At 44.9% G+C, this 22,100-nt stretch overlaps 1 protein-coding gene across 1 annotated transcript in view; it reads left to right on the plus strand.

The window, feature by feature from the left end:
• The window catches only part of PIK3C3 (phosphatidylinositol 3-kinase catalytic subunit type 3), a 389,362-nt gene extending 367,954 nt beyond the window's left edge, over window positions 1–21,408 (plus strand). Inside the window, exon 25 of the mRNA XM_082248227.1 lies at window positions 20,916–21,408. Within this exon, the coding sequence (XP_082104353.1) occupies window positions 20,916–20,930 (15 nt within the window). The 3' untranslated portion in view covers window positions 20,931–21,408. The remainder of the gene's footprint in view (window positions 1–20,915) is intronic.
• The last annotated feature ends 692 nt before the right edge of the window (window positions 21,409–22,100 follow it).

The raw sequence follows: 22,100 nt of genomic DNA on the forward strand, positions 1-22,100 counted from the left end.
AGGAGTGGCTTGACACAAGAAGTGTGACAGTTGTAGCCCATGTCCTGGATATGTCTGTGTGTGGTGGCTCTTGAAGCAGTGACACCAGCCGTAGTCCACTCCTTGTGTATCTCCACCAAATTCTTGTATTGCCTTTGCTTCACATTCTTCTCAAGGCTTCTGATTAGAGTGTGACACCAAGAGTCTACAACTTTCCATCTATATGCTTCACAATCCTCTCAAGGCTGTGGTTATCCCTGTTGCCTATGCACCTTTTTCTACCACAACTTTTTACTTCCACTCAACTTTCCATTAATATGCTTGGACTCTGTGATCAGTCAGATTTGTTAGCAATGACCTTTTGTGACTTGCCCTCCTAGTGGAGGGTGTCGATGACTTATTTTCTGGACAACTGTCAAGTCAGCAAGGTCTCCTACCTTTACAGGTGTTTTAAATTAATTAGCTGATTAGAGTGTGACACCAATAGTCTACAGTATTGAAGTTTTTCACAATTTTTCTAATTTCCTGAGATATTTAATTTTGTGTTTTCACTAGCTGTAAGCCATAATCATTCAAATTAAAAGAAAGAAATGCTTGAAATATATCACTCTGTGTGTAATGAATCAATATAATATATGACTTTAACCTTTTGAATTGAATTACTGAAATAAATTAACTTTCTCTATCGTTCATCGACAGACGCAGCTCCATCTATTCAGAGACTATAGAGTTATGTTCCTCCCATTAGGAATAGGCACTAGGCAGGAAAAAAGTTTAACCGCGCCTATGGGGCTGTCCCTGCAGGCATAACCCCACACCCTCTGCTATCAGCAATCAGTTTAGTTGCAAGCAAGCAGTGTTTAGAATACAAAAAAAAAAAAACATTCACTCAGAAGTAGAGGGGCGGGTGCTGCGTCTGTCGATAAACTTCAGAGAAAGGGATTTTACGGTAAGTTCTTACAAAAATCCTGTTTTTTGATGATATTTTTGAGATGCATCTGTATTTACTAGGGGTTTTCAATGGAAAGAGCGTGCCAGCTGTAGCACCTGTGTCCGCAGGTGACCATTGCAGACCCTTGATGGTGTTGTATGATGGCTTGACAATATCTGACATTGAGAAGTCTTTTGCACCAGCTTCACTGAAGGAAATATATAGTAAATACTATGGAGGCATGAAGAAAAATGCACAAGCAATCCATCACATTATCTTTGGTGAAGGTCTGATGTGTTTATGATGTCTGACATTCAGAAAAAGTCTTTTGCCCCAGCTTCACCTGAAGGATTTAAAATGCTTTGGAGGCATGAGGAGCAGTGGGAAAACAATCCATCACATTCTCTCATGTGAAGGTCTGATGTGTGGATGATGTCTTACATTCAGAAGAATTATTTTATCCCAGCCTCACCCAATGGATTATAAATACTATGGAGACAGGAGGAGCAGTAGACAAGCAATCCATTGAATTATCTCAAGTAAAGTCTGATGTGTGGACATATCTGACATTGAGAAAAAGTATTTTGCCCCACCTTCACCCTAGGAATTAACCACTTCAATACCGGGCACTTTTACCCCCTTCCTGCCCAGGCTCAGCACTGTTGCACTTTAAATGACAATTGCGTGGTCATGCCACACTGTACCTAAATCTAATTTTTATCATTTGTTTTCACACAAATAGAGCTTTCTTTTGGTGGTTTAATCCCCACTTTTTTTTTTTTTTTCTTTAAAAAGCAAAAACATTTTTTTCTTTTTTTTATTACATTTTTTTTAACACACTATGACCAGAGCAATACAGTGTTACCATAGTAACATTATACTACTCTGGGGAGTGAACAGGATTTTTTTTCTTTTTTTTTACACATTATGATCGCTTATACCAATGAATTTCATTGGTATAAGCAATTATTTCTACTGAATGAAACTGATTCATTTAGTGACTTTTGTTTGTGATTAGCAGTGATTGGCCAAATCAAATCACATGGTACAGATGGACTGTGATTGGCCCTGTCTGTACATGTGGTCACTGTGACCAATCATAGCTAGCAGCACAATTCTATACAATGGATGGCATGAAAGGAAGCCATCCATTGTCTACAACTGCCATGTTATCTGCTGTGATTGGTCATAGTGTTTACAGGACACTGGCAGCAGGGCGGTGCATTGATCAGTCATTGGATGTGTCCGGTGGACACAGCCATTGACAGATCACGCCACTGAGCGGTGCCTTTTGAGGGGACATCATGTGACATCCATTCCAAAGGAGAATAGTCCTGCCCAGCCGTCATTCTGCTATAGGCTGGGCGGGAGGGTGTTAAAAATACTGTGGAGGTATGAGGAACAGTGGGGAAGCAACACATCAGTTTATCACTGGTAAAGCAGTAATCATTAAAAATGATTTTATTTTCTCCGCTAGAGTGGATGCCAGCTGTGAGGCCACAGACAGCAATAGAAACCTAACAGGGGGCCCAGTCCTTCTTCACTCTATCCAAAGCCAAATCAAAAATAATTTGCTTCAGATATACTTGAAGATGGTTTAAAAACAAAAAAGTGTTTCCTGGAGTTCTTCTTTAAGTGTTGCGTACTTAACAGGCTAGCCATGTGCTGGATTCAGTCCAGAGTCCCTCTCTCCCATCCTCCTTCTAATAATTATTCTGCCAAGGCGTCCTTGAAGCATTGGCGGAGGCTTTATTGTGAATGCCGTCGTGCCCATATGTGCTAGATTGCAGCTTAGGATATAGTGCAGCCATAAAATCTGCAATCAAGACGGGAAACGCTTGAGGAAGCAGCCAGTCGGTGCATGACAAATCTGCTGCAACGTATGCTTTGTTGACTGTTGTTCCGCAGCATGACAGCGCCCTGATTACTGCTCTCTTCCTGATACTTTTATTGCTTTTAATTTTCTAGCTCTGCAACATACAGTCTATTATTTTATATTTAGCAGAATAAATGTGAGAAACTAGGCAGGGTAACCCATAAGTAACTTTGTCTTATGACAGTATTTATCAGATATGAAATTAGTGCATCTTGTCATGAGAAAAACTATACACTGATGTTTCATTTCAGGATATGAAAGTTGAACTCATGGTAGTGTGGTGCTACCCCCGCAGGAGCCGCTGATTAGGATGGATACTCACCTTTTCTTTGCCTCAACCTCCTTAAGAACTTCAGCCCCTCTGACACACTAGGTTGAGGGTACAAAGCATGAAATATCACAGAAGATCACTGAAAGAAACAGGCAATGAACCAGTTAGGAAGGGCAAACTTAATATACTGTCACCTGATATGGTTGGTAACAAAATAAGCATAGAAATGGGTTGATAATTGTAAGAACACAATTTAGCATGCAGGGGGATTGGTGATAAGGACTAGGCACATGATGACACTTGGCGTCCAGATCAGCATAAACAGTAACAAGATCACCTAAAGTATAGCATTAAACAGTAATAAAGCTTGTTTTAGCTAACACAAAAACTATACAGCCAAATGCATTAATGGTAACTATGCCAGGCCTAGCCTGACTGGATGTACATTGTCCATAGAAATGAATGAAAGGGGAGAAGGGAACAAAAGGGACTTGCAGGATGGTTTAATGGGTGGGGAAATCCTTTATGCTGCTGTTCTGACTCTACTGTTGGGGCCCTTTAAGAAACGTTGGTGCACTTAACGACAGTTTAAAAAAATAACATACAGTATAGGTGCAGTAAAAATGCAGAAAGGTGCGGTATACTCAAGGTCCTGCCTCCAGTAACACAGTCCCTGCTAGCAATGTGAACTATGGGCAGTGCCCTCTCACCAGTCCCTGTGCTGCAGCTGTGATCTCTTGTGGTAGAAAGCTCCTCCCCCACCACCTTATTCTCTCAACAGAATGCCTCCTGAGATTCAGCAGTGGGAAGTAGAGGGTAGGGGGGTTGCTCTGGTCTCCCTGCGGCAACGGTGCAGATGCTGAGCTGCCTCGGGTGTCTCTGCTGGTCTGGCCTCTCAGCGGTCTGGTCAGTATACAACAGATGTGCTCTCATAGGTTCCCTCAGCACCAAGAGGAAGAACCTAGCCAGACATTATCAGAAAGGCAGCTCCACTGCTCCTCTCTGCCCTACTGTGTCTTGGGAATTGTAGTGCAAAGGGTCCATTAGCCCCACAATATGACTTACTTTATGAACTTTAAATCTCATGATCCTCAGTGTTCTGCACAGAATTCCATAGGCTTTTCTGGCTATAGTTCTGCGGCTGACTAGAGGGGATAGTGCAACACAACATTCTGCAGAAAGCAAATGATTGTAAAGAGATAAATGTCTCCTTCTCCATGTTTCTGTAACCCAGCACCTGGCTACAGCAGATATAAATGAAATTAACCTCTTGCAAGGTTAGATGTACTGCAGTCAGGTGGCACAGCCAGGCACCACAATGTGCCTGTATGTCACAGTGTCCTTCCTGGTTTGATGGCGTGCATTCTTGCACCCCCTGCTGACCTGTGCTATGATTGGACACAACACGAGCTTGTCAGCAGGGTACAGCCAATGATTTTGGCTGTACTCCTGCTGATTGGCTGTGGCCAATCACTGCACAGGGTTCTGTGTTGACAAACACACAGAACTATCTGCACAGACAGTGATCTGTCTGTTTCTTCTCTCTGAAATCAGCTCTGATTTCAGTGAGTAAAAGCAGCACACCTTTACACACATTACACTTGTTAGAGACACAGTTAACCCCTTGATTGTCCTTTGATATTCACTCCTTCCCAACCAGTGAAATTAGTACAGTATTATCACTAATCACTGTATTAGTGTCACTAGCAACATCAGTGTCAGTCAGCCTCCCTCCCAGCCAGTGTCATTTAGTGCTATATTGCCCACCACACTATGATAGTCACACTATAAGTCACTGATCACCGCCATTACAAGTATAGCATCTGTACAGATTAGTATCTTGATCACGATCAAAACCATACTGGTGCCCCCAATAGTATAGTGTCCCCAAAAACGCAGTTTGGTTTTTACCAAAGACATGTAGCAGAATAGATTTTGGCCTAAATTTATGAGGAAATTAGATTTTAACTGTGCGCCTAGCCAGTGTTTTACTAGGGGAAGACATGGATCCTTGTACTTGCTTTGCAGAGACACAGGATCCATGCTTTTCCTCCTGTCAGAATGGCAATCTGCCTTGTTTACATAGGCAGATCACCGTTCTCTCACTGCAGGATGATCAGCGGGTGCCGGCAGACATAGAGTCAGCGATACCCACCGATCGGCTCCCGCTGTGCTTAATACCCGGAAGTGCAGAATCACGTATATGTGTATATGTTATCCGGCGCAGAGCTGATGCCCTGTTGCAGTAAAACTGCTTTGGGCAGTCGCTAAGTGGTTAATTTAACAATGTTTTTTTTTTTGCTTTTGTTTTTTTTAATGCAGTGTAAGTATCTACATTTGACATGATACCAGCCTCTTACCATCCCCTGTACAGCAGAGCTCAGACAGGGGTGAGAGAGGCTGTGCTTCTGTATTCACTGTCCAGTCACAGGATGGGGACCTGTAAGTGAAAATTAAACTGCAGCCGTGAATAACACTGGGGTCCTCGGCTTGAATCCTGGTCAAGAGGCTATCTGCATGAATTTGCATCTAATAAATAATTGACATTATCATTTTGTTTTAAATAAGAAAGATACATTTAAAGTCTACCCAATCATTTTTATAACTGAATGATGGTAAACGGCGGTATTTCAAATCCCCAAAAAAAATTCCGCCCTCAAGTAAGCAGCAGCTTAATCAACTGTGATAGCAGCTCATAAACAATGTGTATAAATTATAGGCAGCACTAATAAAAAAAAAAATGTAAATTCATAAACATAAATACGTAAACATACATAAAGTGCAAACGTACAAAAAACAGCCTGTAAAAATACAGACAAACAAATCAGTGTGAAAAGTATATATAAATCGCAAACAGCCCTTTAAATGGGATGAACTGGCATCCGTCCAACCATCCAGAAAGTGCACTGTGCAATGTAGATGACAAAAGAATCCACCACCAGCCTAAAACCACTCGGTGTACGCCTCTTACTGAATGTGTTGGACCATAAATTATAATGGTCATAAACACATGTGATATAACATGGAGAGCTGGTCATCAAAAGCATGCGTGATGTCCTCACCTGAAGCCACTCACAAAGCGTTTTGTCATCAGTGACGTCTTCGGGGGACAGCACGGGCTCGGCATTTGGTGCCACCTTTTGGGTGTCCCCGCTTCTCCAGTTGAATTTGTCCTCCAGTGAAAACAAGAACCTGGCATCAGATATATTTGTTTATGCTATATGTATGCTAAGCAAAGTGTCAGGTAATAAATACCTGTAGGCATTAAACAATCACAGTGCTCACCCTGACAAGTCCAAGGCTTCATCCAGGGTCACCATCTACTTACTGGATTTAGAGGATGACGGTGTTCTATCGAACAGTGCAGATCGTCGGATAATGCCTCCGACAATCTGCGCATGCACAGTACGTCAACACTCCACATGCGCAAAAGCACCAAAGGGAGAATGTAATCGTCAGATTCTGTCTGGCTCTCTGCTTATGCGCGGTAATTAACTGTTCACGTGACAGGCTGATTTGGGTGTGTTGCAGGACGGGTTTTGGTGTGTTGCAGGGCAGATCCTGCAAAACGCCCAAATCCACACTGCAAGATCTGCCCTGTAAAGCCTCGTACACACGTACCGATCATCGGCCGAACGATCGGCCGTTTTTTTTTCCAGGGCTGTCGTGTCTGCTGAAAACTGCAAAAGACTGCACACGAATTTTGTCGGCCAACAACAGCCGACTGCAGAAGTGATGTCATGTGATGGTTAACTTTCCTTGTCTTTTTTCTTTTCTGAGCATGCCCAGTCTTGCTAATCTGCTGTCTGTCGGCCGAAATCTGTACTGACTGGCGAACAATCGGCCGTTCTGGTGTTGGCCAACAAAAATTTTAATGCCTGCACGACAGATTCTGTTCGGCCGAAAATGCGCTGTCGGCTGTCGGAAGCATCATACTAACAAGCCTACAAACGGCCGATCGGTCGTCAGCCGAATATTTACGGCCGACATTTCTACGTGTGTACGGGGCTTTACACACCTAAATCCATCCAACCACAATAGTATTCCGCCTGTGACTTCGCTCAAGTCTCACGTATGTGCTAAAAGAGCGAGGCAGAATCTTCAATTAGATTCTCCCTCCGTGCTTTGCAGATCGTCGGATAATGCCTCCTACGATCTGTGCATGAGCAGTATTGACTTCACGCCAACTGATCGGGAGATCAGCTGGTGTGACGTTATGTACTGCGCATGCGCAGATCGTCGGTGGCATCCGACGATCTGCCCTATTCGATAGAACACCAGCTCAGAGATGGCACAATTGGCTGACACAGGTCAGTCTATGCTGCATTCTTCCACTTTGGGATTGTTACAATATTGCAGTCTAATCACTGGGAGAGAAGAGACTGAGGAAATGCTTCCTCCTGCCTGCAAAAGATTGATGACATCTCAGCCTAGGCCACGTCGCTAGACTAGAGCTCAAAATAGCTTTATGAAAAAATGATACAGTTTTGCTGTACATTGTGACAGGCCAGGAATTTGTTCATGCAGATTTATAAAGTTACTAAAAGGTCCACTTTAACTTCCTCTTACGTAAATTTCAAAATCCGTTTACCGTTGATTAAAGCCCCCTCTTGCCTTCTAACGTGGTCACTCACAGAGCATGGTGCTGCTGCCTCGTTTGGGCTTCCATAGATGAGCAGATATCTCACTGACAACAATGTGTAGGGCAATCTTTTCCTGATTTGTCAGAGAGACGGGGCCAGCCGTGTCTGATAGTGAATTAGATATTTTGCTTCTTCTCAGGATACGGCACACTTGTACCAGAAGATTGTCCATCTTGCTGGAATAACAAGCACCTCGATCTGCAGGGGGCACTCATTATCTCCTCCTAGGAAACCGAAACATTACAATTATGTGGAGTGATGCTTGAATTAGGGAGCCTTGCTAGCTCCCATAGGGCAGCTTTTGGCCACTCTTAGTTATCCTCAAATCTGACATTTAGTCCCACAGTGAATGTAACTGTCAGGTGTACGTATGCTCAGCGACATTCAAGAGATGAGTCGTGTTATACTGTAGAAGGGAAGGAGGGGGGTGTCGCATGGCTGACACTCCATAGAGCGAAATTGTTGGTGAAAAGCCTGTGTGTGGATTATTAGATTAGCTGAATGCAGGATCCTAGCTAAGCATCAGAAAATTTAAACCGGTAACAAGGGGAAAGAGTGAACACAAAGAATGCAATTACATTACAGTTGTGCATTTATATTGTATTTATCAATAAGAAATAACACGAGGGCCACCATTACAAATTATTGGGCACTTTACAGCCTTTGTGACAATGGCCCCCTCTCCCCTCCACCATTGAACACAGCAGGAGTAAGGCCATACATGATGCGATTTTCTTTCCTGTAACCACAAAACCACTTGATTACCCCATCACAGGCCGTGTTGATTGGGAAATATCTCCCACAGTGCTATTGTGTTCAGCTGATGGGGAGCCTTCTCTGCTGGCAGAACATGATTATAGCCTCCAGCAGTAATCGCATACAAAATAAATCCGACAAGCTGGTTGTACTAAAGTCTATCAATGGATCATCTTCAATACAACCAGACTGCCCCTAGATGGATCTAATCTCAACCAGTCCCCATTGAACCGGCCAAGTTTCAATCCATCTATGGCCGGCTTTACCTTAAAAACATTCTGAACAGAGAGGAGATTTGTTGTGACCACCTCATTAGATCCCAAGCTGTCCCTCCTCACTCAGCTCTCAGTAGCCCTTAAGGCTCTCGATCCAGCTCCTCCTCAACTGTAATCAGTGGGGTGGGAACAGGACTGCCATTCCCAGACCCCACCTACATGGGCACTCATCCTCCTTCCAAGCCGGCCTCCCTGGTGACCCGATGGGGCCCGCTATGGGAATACTGCCTGTACCCCACTATCGACAGTCTTGATTACTTAAAGTCTAAATTAAGTCTCTCAGCTTTTTTATTTATACACTGCTCAAACAAATTAAAGGAACGCTTTTTAATCAGAGTATAGTATCAAGTCAGTTAAAGTCCTGGGATATTGATCTGGTCAGTTAAGTATCAGAGGGGGTTGTTAATCAGTTTCAGCTGCTTTGGTGTTAATGAAATTAGCAACAGGTGCACTAGATGGGCAACAAGTAGATGACCTCCAAAACAGAAGTGGTTTTTCAGGTGGAGGCCACTGACTTTTTTTTTCCCTTCTCATCTTTTCTGACTGTTTTTCACTAGTTTTGCATTTCGCTAGGGTCAGTGTCACTACTGGTAGCATGAGGAAATACCTGGACTCTATAGAGGTTGCACAGGCAGTCCAACTCCTCCAGTGTGGCACATCAATGCATGCCATAGCCAGAAGGTTTGCTGTGTCTCCCAGCACAGTCTCAGGCGCATGAAGGAGATTCCAGGAGACAGGCAGTTACCCTAGAAGAGCTGGACTGGTCTGTCCGTCCGGCTGTCAGCAGGACTGTTACCTTCTCCTTTGTGCAAGGAGGAACAGGATGAGCACTTCCAGAGCCCTTAGAAAATTACCTCCAGCAGGCCACTGGTATGAATGTCTCTGACCAAACATTATGTTTCGATCCATCTGGGACATTATGTTTCGGTCCATCCGACGCCGTCAGTCTGTTCAGGAGCTCAGTGATGCCCTGGTCCAGATCTGGGAGGAAATACCCAAGGACACCATCCATCGTCTCATTAGGAGCATGCCCCGACGTTGTCAGGCATGCATACAAGCACGTGGGACCATACAAACTACTGAGTACCGGGGTCTCTAAGCGATTTTGCTAGGTGATACCCCTATGAGAAGTTCCTTCTTAAGAAGTGGACTGTTCCACTAGTGGTGGACCCTCCAGTTTCCATATTGAACAAGGGAACCATGATTTTGGTTAAAGAGTCCCCGGCCTTTAAGGACCCGACTGACAGAAAGGCGGAGGCTGTGGCCCGCAATATGTACACCCTGGCTGGTTCGGCACTGAAGCCAATATTCACCATTGCAGGTGGTGTTGCAGACGCTGACAGAATGGGCTAGGCTTTTGTGCCGTGACCTGGCCCCTGCCTTTGCTGAGCTGGCGAACCAGCTGGTCCAGGGGCTGCAGTTTATCCATGATGTCTCTTTGGATGCGGCTCCCCTAGTGGCTCAACTCTGTTCCAGCAGTGGTCATTCGGCGTGTCTTTTGCCTCAAATGCTGGTCTACGGACCAGACTTCTAAAAAGGAGATTCCCTTTCAAGGAGATCACCTGTTTGGTGCTACCCTGGATGACATCATTAAAGGTCTCACAGGGGGAAGAGTACCTTTCTTTTGCAGGCTACTAAGGGCAAGGGCCCTCGTCGTAGACTTGGGCCCTCCTTCTTGGCTCATAGGAAGTTTTTTCGTCCCTCAGGGTCGACTGACATGGGATCAAAGCCCTTCGGGGCCTTCTCTGCAGGATCTAAGCAAACGTGGTCTGGCAAGTCAAGAGTGGGCTTCTCCAGACCTGTGGACAAGGCCCCTTCAGTATGAAGGTGCGCCCTCACCCGTATCTGGGGTGGGGGATGTCTTCGCTGGCTCCCAGACCCGTGGACTCCCCTGGTATAAGTCAGGTGTGTCCACTAGGTCATTTTACTTTACAGGGTGATGGTCCCGGTTCCAACTTTGGAACGTTTTCAGGGGTTTTGTACTCAAACCTGTTTACAGTCCCCAGGAAGATAGGCAGGGAGCATCCAATTCTGGACCTCAAGGCGCTGAACTGCTTTGTGCAGAAGTTCAGAATAGATTCCGTTCACACGGTGGTGGCTTCCCTGCATTAAGTTTATTTTTCTTGCCTCCATCGACATCAAGGACACTTACTGTCATATTCCAATATGTCGGTCTCCAGCGCTTCCTCCACTTTGCCGTGGGAGAGGAGCATTATCAGTTTGTGGCGTTACCCTTTGGTCTTGCTTCTGTTCCTCAGGTCTTTACAAAAGTGTTGGCCCCGGGGCCCGCATTGCTACCCCAATGGGGGATTGCGGTACTGGACTACTTGGATGACCTCCTTCTGCGAGCGCAGTCTCCTACTGCTCTGGTAGAAAAACTGGAGATCACAATTTGAGCTTGAGGGTGTTTGACTGGATTCTGAATTTTCAGAAGTCTCTGCTCTGGTTCGGTCCACAAAGCTGGACTATCTGGGTCTGACTCTGGACTCGGCCTTAGCCAGAGTGCTCCTTCCTCTGGACATACTCCAGAAACTGCAGGCTGTAATTCGTCTCCTGCTGTCCAGCAGATGGTAATCCCTCTGGACTTGCATGCGAGTGCTGGGCCTGATGGTGTCTACCTTCGAGGCGGTTCCGTTTGCACAGTTCCATACGAGGTCCCTGCAAGGGGGATTCTGGCCAAATTGGACAAGAATCCGCAGTCTCCGCAATCAGATCTGGCTAAGCCGAGGAACAAGTGTCCCTAATATGGTGGCTTCGTTCTTCAGCGCTTCGGCTGGGCAAAGTCTTCCTCCCCTTGTATTTGACAGTGGTCGCCAAGGGTGCCAGCCTGTCCGGCTGGGGAGGCGTCCCCAGCAAAATTTCTTCTGGGGAGTATGGACACTGGAAGAGTCGAGACTACTGATCAATGTCATGGTACTCCGAATGATCAGACTGTGTCTGGAACATTGGGCGGATCGTCTTCAAGGGATGTCCAGTGCACATTTAATTGGACAATGCCACGGCTGTGGCTTATGTCAATCACCAGGAGGGCACAAGAAGTGTCCTGACGGCTCTGGAGGTAGCCAGCATTCTATGGTGGGCAGAAGGATTCATTCCAGCCCTCACCACCGTTCACATTCCCGGGGTGGAAAACTGGCAGGCGGATTACCTCAGTCAGCAGGCGTTGGACCAAGGGGAGTGGTCCCTTCACCCGGAGGTGTTTCATCAGTTGTGTCTCTGGTGGGGCATCCCCGAGGTGGATCTGTTGGCATCCTGGCTCAACAGAAAGATCCAGAGGTTTGTGACTCGGGCATGGGATCCTCTGGCGGATGCCATAGATGCACTGGTGGCCCCATGGGGTCGGTATCGTCTGATTTACATCTTCCCTCCTCTCAAGCTTCTGCCAAAACTTCTACACAGGATCGAGGCAGAAGGGATTACAGTCATCTTAGTGGCCCCGGAATGGCCTCGCTGGGCTTGGTACGCTGATCTGGTGTGGCTGGTTGCCAACGTTTCTTGGAAGCTTCCTCTCAGGGAGGATCTGCTGTCACAAGAACCAATCTTCCATCCTGCTTTACAGTCGCTGGCTTTAATGGCTTGGCTGTTGAACGCCAGGTGCTGATGGATAGAGGTTTGTCTGAGTCTGTGATTCCAACGCTGTTAAAACCTAGGAAGATCTACCATCGTATGTGGAAGACGTGCATTTTGTGGTGTAAGTCTCTTGGGGTTCATCCTCGCATTTTTTTCGGTGGCTCGGATCTTGACCTTCCTTCAACGGGAGGTTGATTAGAAACTAGCCTTGAGTACTATCAAGGGTCTGGTATCAGCCTTACTGGTCTTCTTTCAACGGCCCCTAGTGCGTTCTTCAGGGAGTTAGGCACTTTACCCCTCCATTGCGGTCTCTTTTGCCGCCTTGGGACTGCAATTTGGAGCTCTCAGTCTTCCATAAGTCTCCTTTTGAGAGTCTTTGGAACATTCCCCTGCTAAAACACTGTCCCAGAAGGTGGCCTTTTTTGGTGGCTTTCACCTCTGCGCGCAGGGTGTTGGAATTGGCGGCATTGCCCTGTCGTTCACCTTACTTGGTGGTTTACAGTGATAAGGTGGTTCATCGCCCCTGTCCGTCGTTCCTTCCTCAGGTTGTCTCTGATTTTCATTTGAATGAAGACATTGTGTTGCCTTCCCTTGTCCCAGACCAAAACATCCAAAGGAAATTACTTTGCATGCCTTGGATGTGGTCTGGGTGATATGAGTGTACTTGGCAGCAACAGAGTCTTTTAGAAAATCAGACTCACTATTTGTGCTTACAGATGGGCCTCGAAAAAGGTTGTCCACTTCCTCTGCGACCATTTCCAGATAGATCAGACAGACGGTGATTCATGCCTATTCCATCAAGGGTCAGGTTCCTCCTTTCCCCGTTAAGGCGCACTCCCCTCGGGCACTCAGTGCCTCCTGGGCCTTCCCCCATCAGGCGTCAGTGACGCAGGTTTGCAACACTCGGTGCACACTTTCACAAAGTTCTATATAAGTGGATGTGTTGGCATCTGCGGATTCTTCCTTTGGCCACAAGGTTTTCCAAAAAAAAGATTTCATTTTGTTTTTAAATTGAGTTGTACAGTTTATAGGTCACATTAACCACTTTAGGACCGGAGGATTTTCCTGCTTTATGTCCAGGCCACTTTTTGCAACTTGGCACTGTGCGACTTTAACTGACAATTGCGCAGTCATGCAATGCTGTACCCAAACAAAATTTGTCATTTTTTCCCCCAAACAGAGCTTCCTTTTGGTGGTATTTGATCACCTCTGCACTTTTCATTTTTTGCGATATTAATAAAAAAAGAGCGACAATTTTGAAAAAAATAACAATATTTTTCTACTTTGACAGTTAAAAAATATCCAATATATTAAATTTTTGTCATATATTTAGGCCAAAATGTATTTAGCTACATGTCTTTTAAAAAAAAATTCTCAATGAGCGAATTTTTAACCGCTTTAAGACCGGAAGATTTTACCCCATTCCTGTCCAGGCCATATTTTTCTATTCAGCACTGCGTTACTTTAACGGACAATTGCATGGTCGTGCGACGCTGTACCCAAATTAAATTTATGTCCTTTTTTTCCCACACAAATAAGAGCTTTCTTTTGGTGGTATTTGATCACCTGTGCGAATTTTACTTTTTGCGCTATAAACAAAAAAAGAGTGACAATTTTAAAAAAATAATATTTTTTACATTTTTTTATATGAAATTCCCCCCCCCCCCCCAAAAAAAATTTAAAAATCAACATTTCTCTGTCGCTCATTGACAGACGTAGTCTTCTTGATTCACATCAATTGGGTTATGTTGTCTCCGCAGGAGTAGGACTAGGCAGAAAGAAAAAACGTTCTGGCTCCACCCTAGGGGCAGTCCCAGAGGGTATATCCTCCCTCTCTCTGCTACAAGGAATCAGTTTTTTTCTGTCTAGTCAGGAGATTCGTGGCTCGCTCCCACGATCCTCTAGCAGAGACCGCAGACGCACTGGTCGCCCCGTGGGGGCAATACCAGCTAATGTATGCCTTCCCTCCTCTCGGGTTACTGCCAAGACTTCTTCGCAGGATAGAGGAGGAAGGAATTCCAGTAATCCTGGTAGCTCCGGACTGGCCTCGCCGAGCTTGGTACGCCGACTTGGTCAGACTGGTGGTGGACATCCCGTGGAGACTTCCTCTCAGGGAGGATCTACTGTCTCAGGGACCGATCTTCCATCCTGCTTTACGATCGCTGGCTTTAACGGCCTGGCTATTGAGACCCAGGTGCTGAAGGACAAGGGATTGTCAGCTTCAGTTATTCCTACTCTAGTTAAAGCAAGGAAAGCGACTTCCAGAAAGATTTATCATCGCACCTGGAAGTCCTACATTGCATGGTGTGAACCCCTGGGGTTCCACCCACGATCTTATTCGGTTAGTCGAATATTAGCTTTTCTGCAACAAGGGGTTGAGCAGAAACTGGCTTTGAGCACTATCAAGGGTCAGGTCTCAGCATTAGCTATCTTCTTTCAGAAGCCTTTGGCTACTCATTCCTTGGTGCGGAATTTCATCCAGGGGGTGCGACATCTGGCTCCGCCAGTGCGCGCGCCGTTACCACCCTGGGATCTTAATTTAGTATTGTCGGTTCTTCAGAAACCTCCCTTTGAAGATATTAGGGAGATTCCTCTACCTACGTTGTCCCAGAAGGTGGCCTTCTTGGTGGCTATTACTTCTGCACGCAGGGTGTCAGAACTGGCCGCATTATCTTGTCGTTCCCCATATCTGGTGGTTCATAGAGATAAGGTGGTTCTTCGTCCGAATCCATCTTTCCTACCAAAAGTGGTTTCAGAATTTCATCTGAATGAAGAAATTGTATTACCTTCCCTGTGTCCTAAGCCCAGTCATCCTCGGGAGTTTGCTTTACACTCCTTGGATGTGGTCCGGGCGATCAGGGTATACTTGAAAACGACAGACTCGTTTCGCAAGACGGATTCACTTTTTGTGATCCCGGATGGACCCAAAAAGGGGTTGCCTGCATCTGCCGCGACTATTTCCAAATGGATCAGACAGACAGTAGTACAGGCTTATTCTATTAAGGGTCGGGAGCCCCCGTTCCCTGTTAAGGCGCACTCCCCTTGGGCACTTAGTGCGTCATGGGCCTTTCGCCATCAGGCGTCAGTGGTCCAGGTGTGCAAGGCGGCTACCTGGTCGTCGGTGCATACCTTTACAAAACATTATAAAGTTGATGTAATGGCATCGTCTGATGCCTCGTTTGGCCGCAAGGTTTTGCAGGCCGCCATTTGAGGAGACCAGTGGTCTACCTCGAGGGTTTTTTTCCGTTGGAATTTTTATTTGAGTCTCATTCTTTGCTTATAATGAGCCTTTAAAACTTCTAGTTGGCACCGGTTGGGCCTTCTAGATTGGATTTTGATTTCTGTCAATCCCACCCCTCATTTGTGGCACTGCTTCTGGATGTCCCAATTGATGTGAATCAAGAAGACTACGTCTGTCAATGAGCGACAGAGAAAATCGGATTTTTGTAAAATCTTACCGTAAAATCCTTTTCTCTTAGCTCATTGACAGATGTAGTACCCGCCCCTCTATCATTGAGTTGGGTTGGGTTAAATTCTCTGTTGCTGCTTTATAACAGAACTGATTCCTTGTAGCAGAGAGAGGTAGGATATACCCTCTGGGACTGCCCCTAGGGTGGAGCCAGAACGTTTTTTTCTTTCTGCCTAGTCCTACTCCTGCGGAGACAACATAACCCAATTGATGTGAATCAAGAAGACTACGTCTGTCAATGAGCTAAGAGAAAAGGATTTTACGGTAAGATTTTACAAAAATCCGATTTTTTTTAACATTTTAGGCCAATTTGTTTTCTGCTACATATGTTTGGTAAAAAAAAATCGCAATAAGCGTATTTTGATTGGTTTGCGCAAAAGTTATCGCAGCTACTAACTACGGGAAAGATTTATGTCATTTATGTCATTTTTATTGTTTTTTTTTTTTTAACACATAATGGCGGCGATCTGCGATTTTTTTTTTTTGCGGGACTGCGACATTGCGGTGGACAGATCGGACCCTTGACTGACATTTTTTACACTTTTGGGGGGACCAGTGACATTACTACAGTAATCAGTGCTATAAATATGCACTGTTACTGTAATAATGACACTGGCAGGGAAGGGGTTAACTTTATTGGTGATCAAGGGGTTAAATGTATGTCTGGTGCTTACTGACGTGTGTGGGGGGAGGGGGTTGTGTGACACAGATCGCAGGTTCAGCTATGCTAAATCCTGTAATCTGTGACTGTCTGTCACATAGGAGATCCGCCCGCTTTGTTTACACAAGCGGGCGGATTTCCTCACTCGATCCCCGACGATCGGGGAAGATCGGCGGTGATCACCGCCTCTCCTCCCCTGGCCTAACTCCCGCTGTGTCTGAAGCGGGAGCGAGCCTCCGGCGGCGCGTGCGACAAGGGGAGGAGTCCAGCGACGTAGGTCTACGTCGCTGGACGATAACGAGCCACTTTGCCGCAGTAGGGTCAATGTGAGCGGTCGGCAAGTGGTTAAAGGTGGAAAAGGTTCTGAAATGATTTATCTTTGTCTCATTTTTTTACATCACAGAAATCTGATATTTTAACAGGGATGTGTAGACTTTCTTTATCCACTGTACATACAAGGAAGCTGGCAAAGGATCTGTACTTTCCATCCAGGGCCGAGATTTATGTAGGCAGCCTGATGACTTGACTTTTCTCCAGTTAAACAATTTGATCACCTCTTCATTCTAAGCCTTCGATTGGACAGTAAAACAACACTGATTACTTTATTCCTCGACTTAGGGCCAAGTCACACTGGTGCGATGACTGTCACTTTTCTGCACTAGAAGACCACCAGTCACTGCTAGGACACCTACAAAACAGTTGTTTTCTTAGTATCCTGGTCACACCGCAATGCAGTCCAGAGCTGTGCTGCAGTAATCTGCGATAAAAGGCAGACGTGGTGCATTTTATCGCAGTGCACTGGACATGATCGCATGTCACTGTACAGCCGTGCTTCTGTACATTGACATGAATTAAGTGTTATTTTAGTGAACTTCAAATAAAGTTTGCACAAAAAAAAAAGAATCACGCACCACACCACTCCTTACCGCCAACTCACTGCAGCCAGAAAGCACAACTGCTGCACAGTAAACCTCTGTCTGTTTAATGTGAACAGGCCTTTGCTCTCTCCTTCTGTCTGTATGTTGTGTGTCAGCACATTTGCATGCATCACACCCGATTGGCTCCTGAGTGCTGCTCCATCATCTTCCAGTCAAAGTACCGCTGTATAGGCAATTACATGAAAGTACTTGTATTTAAAAACGTTGACTGTATATTTCAATGATTACATAACTGCATTTATAATTTCAAAAGTTCAGCTTTAATTAGGGTCAGCCTGTTCAAAACTGAAGTTTCAGTTCCAAAACCGTCAGAGTTAATACAAGTTTCGTATGCTTACCACAAGATTTTGGAGGGTGTCTGTGGGAACGTGTATTCATTCAACCAAAGAGAGAATTTGAACACCTTTGGGGTGAATTTGAATGTTTACTGCAAGACAATTTTTCTTGTCCTGGACAATAAGGCCTGGCTTTCAATCAGCTTTCCAGTTCATCCCAAAGGTGTTCAGTAGGGTTGAGGTCAGGGTTTTGTGCAAGACACTCCAGTTCCTCTACACCCAACTCATCAAACCATGTCTTTATGGAGCAGGTTGTGTGTCCAGGGACACAGTCCTGTTCGAACAGAAAAGACTTTCCCCAAAAAGTCAGATACTGATGATAGATGAGAGGACTTGGCTTACAATTGGTGTTCCTATTCATTCCCAAGGTGCTCACTAGGGTTGAGGTCATGGCTCTGTGTAGGACACTCAAGTTCCTCCACAAATAAAGTATTCAAACCAAGTCTTTATGGAGCTGGTTTGGTGCACAGGGACACAGTCATGCTGGAACAGAAAAACCTTCCCCAAAAGGTCAGCTACTGATGATGGATGAGAGGACTTGGCTCACAATTGGTGTTCCAATTCATCCCAAAGGCTTTCAGTAGGGTTGAGGTCAGGACTCTGTGGAGGACAATCAAGCTCCCCCACACCAAACTTCTCAAACCATATCTTTATGGAGCTGGCTTTGTTCAAGAGGCACAGTCATACTAGAGCATATAAGGGCTTAATTGCCTAATATCTGGGCCGCACAATGGCTTAGTGGCTAGCACTCTTACTTTGAAGAACTAGAGTCTTCAGTTTCGGTTACTCTGCTCTCCTTCCACGTTCCAAAGACATACTGGTAGCTTAATTATCTTATGTCTAAATTGGCCCTATGTATGTGTACTGTATGTACAGTGGGTACGGAAAGTATTCAGACCCCCTTAAATTTTTCACTCTTTGTTATATTGCAGCCATTTGCTAAAATCATTTAAGTTCATTCTTCAGTGATATTTCAGTTTTTCTTTTTTAATAAATCTGCAACAATGTCAACAATTCTGTGTTTTTCTGTCAGTATGGGGTGCTATGTGTACATTCATGAGGAAGAAGAATGAACTTAAATGATTTTAGCAAATGGCTGCAATATAACAAAGAGTGAAAAATTTAAGGGGGTCTGAATACTTTCCGTACCCACTGTATGTACTGTATGTATGTACATGGGCAGCACAATGGCTAAGTGATTAGCACTTCCACCTGACAGCACTAGTGTCATGGGTTTGAATCCCAACCACGGCACCTCCTGCCTGGAGTCTGCATGTTCTCCCTGTGCTTATGTGGGTTTCCCCCGGGTAATCTGGTTTTCTCCCACACCAAAAAGACATGCTGGTAGGTTAAGTGGCTCCTGTCCAAATTGGCCCTAGTATGTGTATGTATGAATGGGAGTTAGGGACCTTACATTGTAAGCACCTCGAGGGCAGGGACTGATGTGAATGTGCAATATATATATATATGTATGTAAAGCGTTGCGTAAACTTACGGCGCTATATAAGTAACTGTTTAAAAAAAATGTGAAATGGGGACCTTAGATTGTAAGCTCCTTGAGGGCAGGGGTGGATGTGAATTTGCAATAAGTGTAAAATGCTGCATAAATGGCGGCATTATATAAATTCTTACTATTATCTTTGTATGCTGTAACATTACCAGTGTCATATGCACTTGAACTAAAATATTTGGAGGGGTGCCAAGAACTTAGCGACCAGATAGATAGGTGTCATGGTCCGGAATGCATGAATGTTTGACCATATAGATAGGTGTGATGGTCAGGAATGCATGAACGTTTGACGCCATAGATGCACTATATTACTAACAGTATTGGGACACCTGTCTGTACACACACATGAACTTTAATGGAATCCCAGTCTTAGTCCATAGGGTTCAATATTGAGTTGGTCCACCCTTTGCAGCTATAACAGCTTCAACTCTTCTGGGAAGGCTGTCCACAAGGTTTAGGAGTGTGTCTGGGAATGTTTGACCATTCTTCCAGAAGCGCATTTGTGAGGTCAGGCACTGATGTGGAGGAGAGGGCCTGGCTCACAGTCTCCGTTCAAAATTAATCTCAAAAGTGATCTGTTGGGTTGAGGTCAGGACTCAGGCAGGCCAGTAAAGTTCCTCCAGCCCAAATTCACCCATCCATGTCTTTATGGACCTTGCTTTGTGCACTGGTGTGCAGTCATGTTGGAACACAAAGGGGGCCATCCCTAAGCTGTTCCCACAAAGTTAGAAGAATAAAATTGTCCAAAATCTCTTGGTATGCTGGCGCCTTAAGAATTCCCATTACTGGAACTAAGGGGCCAAGCCCAACCCCTGAAAAACAAACCCCCAGACCATAATCCTCCCCTCCAAATGATTTGGACCAGTGCACAAAGCAAGGTTCATAAGAACATGGATGAGTGAGTTTGAGGTGCAGGCCTGCAACTGACCTCAACCTGATAGAACACCTTTGGGAGGAATTAGGGCGGAGACTGCGAGCAAGGCCTTCTCTCCAACGTCAGTGCCTGACCTTACAAATGTGCTTCCCATAGACACACTCCTAAACCTTGTGGACAGCCTTCCCAGAAGAGTTGATGCTGTTATAGTTGCAAAGGGTGGGCCAACTCAATATTGAACCCTACAGACTAAGATTGGGATGCCATTAAAGTTTATGTGTGTGTTAAGGCAGGTGTCCCAATACGTTTGGTTATATAGTGAAGGTGTGATGGTCAGGAATGAATGAATGTTTGACCATATAGATAAATGCGATGGTCAGGAATTCAGGAAGGGTTGACCGTATAGCGTTTCTTTAATCAGCTTCCACCCAACTGACCGAAGCAGATTTGTGCGTTGTTGTGTTGTCATTACAATGTAATCTTCTCTGGCGCAGAGACGGGATGGCTCAGCGGCGGCACCGGCGCTCTATAAATTAGTAAAATAATGAATGTTGTGTAATAATACTAAAAGCTATAAAAATGCTGTGACATTTCGTAATTAATCCTTATGTGTTGTTATGATAAACTATAACCAGCGGTAGATTATAAAATACAATTTTCAGCCAGTGGATAAATCACACCTTAAATGAGATTCACAACTGCCTCCCTTAAAAAGGTCAATAAATGAATTTCCCCCAAGGCTTATTTAAAGTTTTTACCATGAGAATTGAAGTCGTTTGAAGCGTATTTATGTATGTAATGGCTTATCATTCCCCGTCTCTTCACAGTACTGGAGAAGATAGATGGAGCCGGTCTCTGTACGATGGGAAATGAGGAGAAACAAAGAAGGAAAATGAACATTATATCCATGGAACGAGCGCATCCCAGCAGATGAAGAAACAGCAATAAAGCATAAAATTCTATTGGACGGTGGTCATGTGACGGGCTTTACTTTAGAGGCGCCCAATGTGGATAAAGCTTACAGTGGCTTGCTAAGGTTTAATAATGTGACTACAGCTGTTTGTTTTTCTCAGCGGTATCTCTGTGTAGGCCTCTACACCAGCCAGTCACTGGGCTTATTTTCTGCCAGCTGTGATAGAGCGTATTTACAGGAAGGGGCGTAATGACATAGCTGCCATTAGAGATAATTGGCAGACACAGAAACCGACCAATAGCGTGTGAGAGGAGGGAATGCTCTGGTCTCAGGTTACATGCTGCCAGTTCATTCTGTAATTGAAGCCATTAGGTTGAAGATCCATTTCTGATGTAAATTATATATATTTGTATTCTTACCCACCTTGGTGTTATATAAAGACTTGCCAGTTAAAAAATAAATAAAAAAATCACAGATTAAAGTATTCTTTGGCTGTACATGAATCCAACCTACTGTCATTTCATGTGTAACTGAGCTTCTCCCTCCATGTTAACACTTATCCTGCATGCTGCTGGGTGGGCAGCTCCAGTACTGCAATTCTTTGTGATGTTGGTTTATTCTTGAAAAAGTTTAGCAGCAGAAACACCTAAGGTCCCTTTCATACAGGATTTGCGATCATGTCCGCCTGTCTGTTTTTCAGGCGGTAGAAAAGACAAAAAATAAAAAGAGGGGCGCACTGACCTAGTGCATTACCATAAAACCATTTATTAAAATATTAAAAAGTGTACAAAGTACTCACAAGACTGGTGTGATACAACACACATCAACATAGCATATGCAATCTCCAAGGTAGCCAAGGTCCCAAATATAGCGAATGGACATGCAGATGGTCGCATGGGGCTGCTGTGGCTAGGCTGACGCGTTTCAGGGGCGAACCCCCTTCCTCAGAGCCAGAAAGAGTGCTGCTCTTCTTTTTTGTCTTTTCTACCAGTTGGTTCTGGATACCCTTGATCCTGAAGGGGGCAGCAAGACCGATAGCTCTTTTAACACCTGGGCTTGTAGTGCACCTCTTTTCACTCCATCAGACATCACTCGAGCG

This window comes from Pelophylax lessonae (genome assembly GCF_965119305.1).
Source record: "Pelophylax lessonae genome assembly, chromosome: 1".
Lineage (NCBI taxonomy): Eukaryota > Metazoa > Chordata > Amphibia > Anura > Ranidae > Pelophylax > Pelophylax lessonae.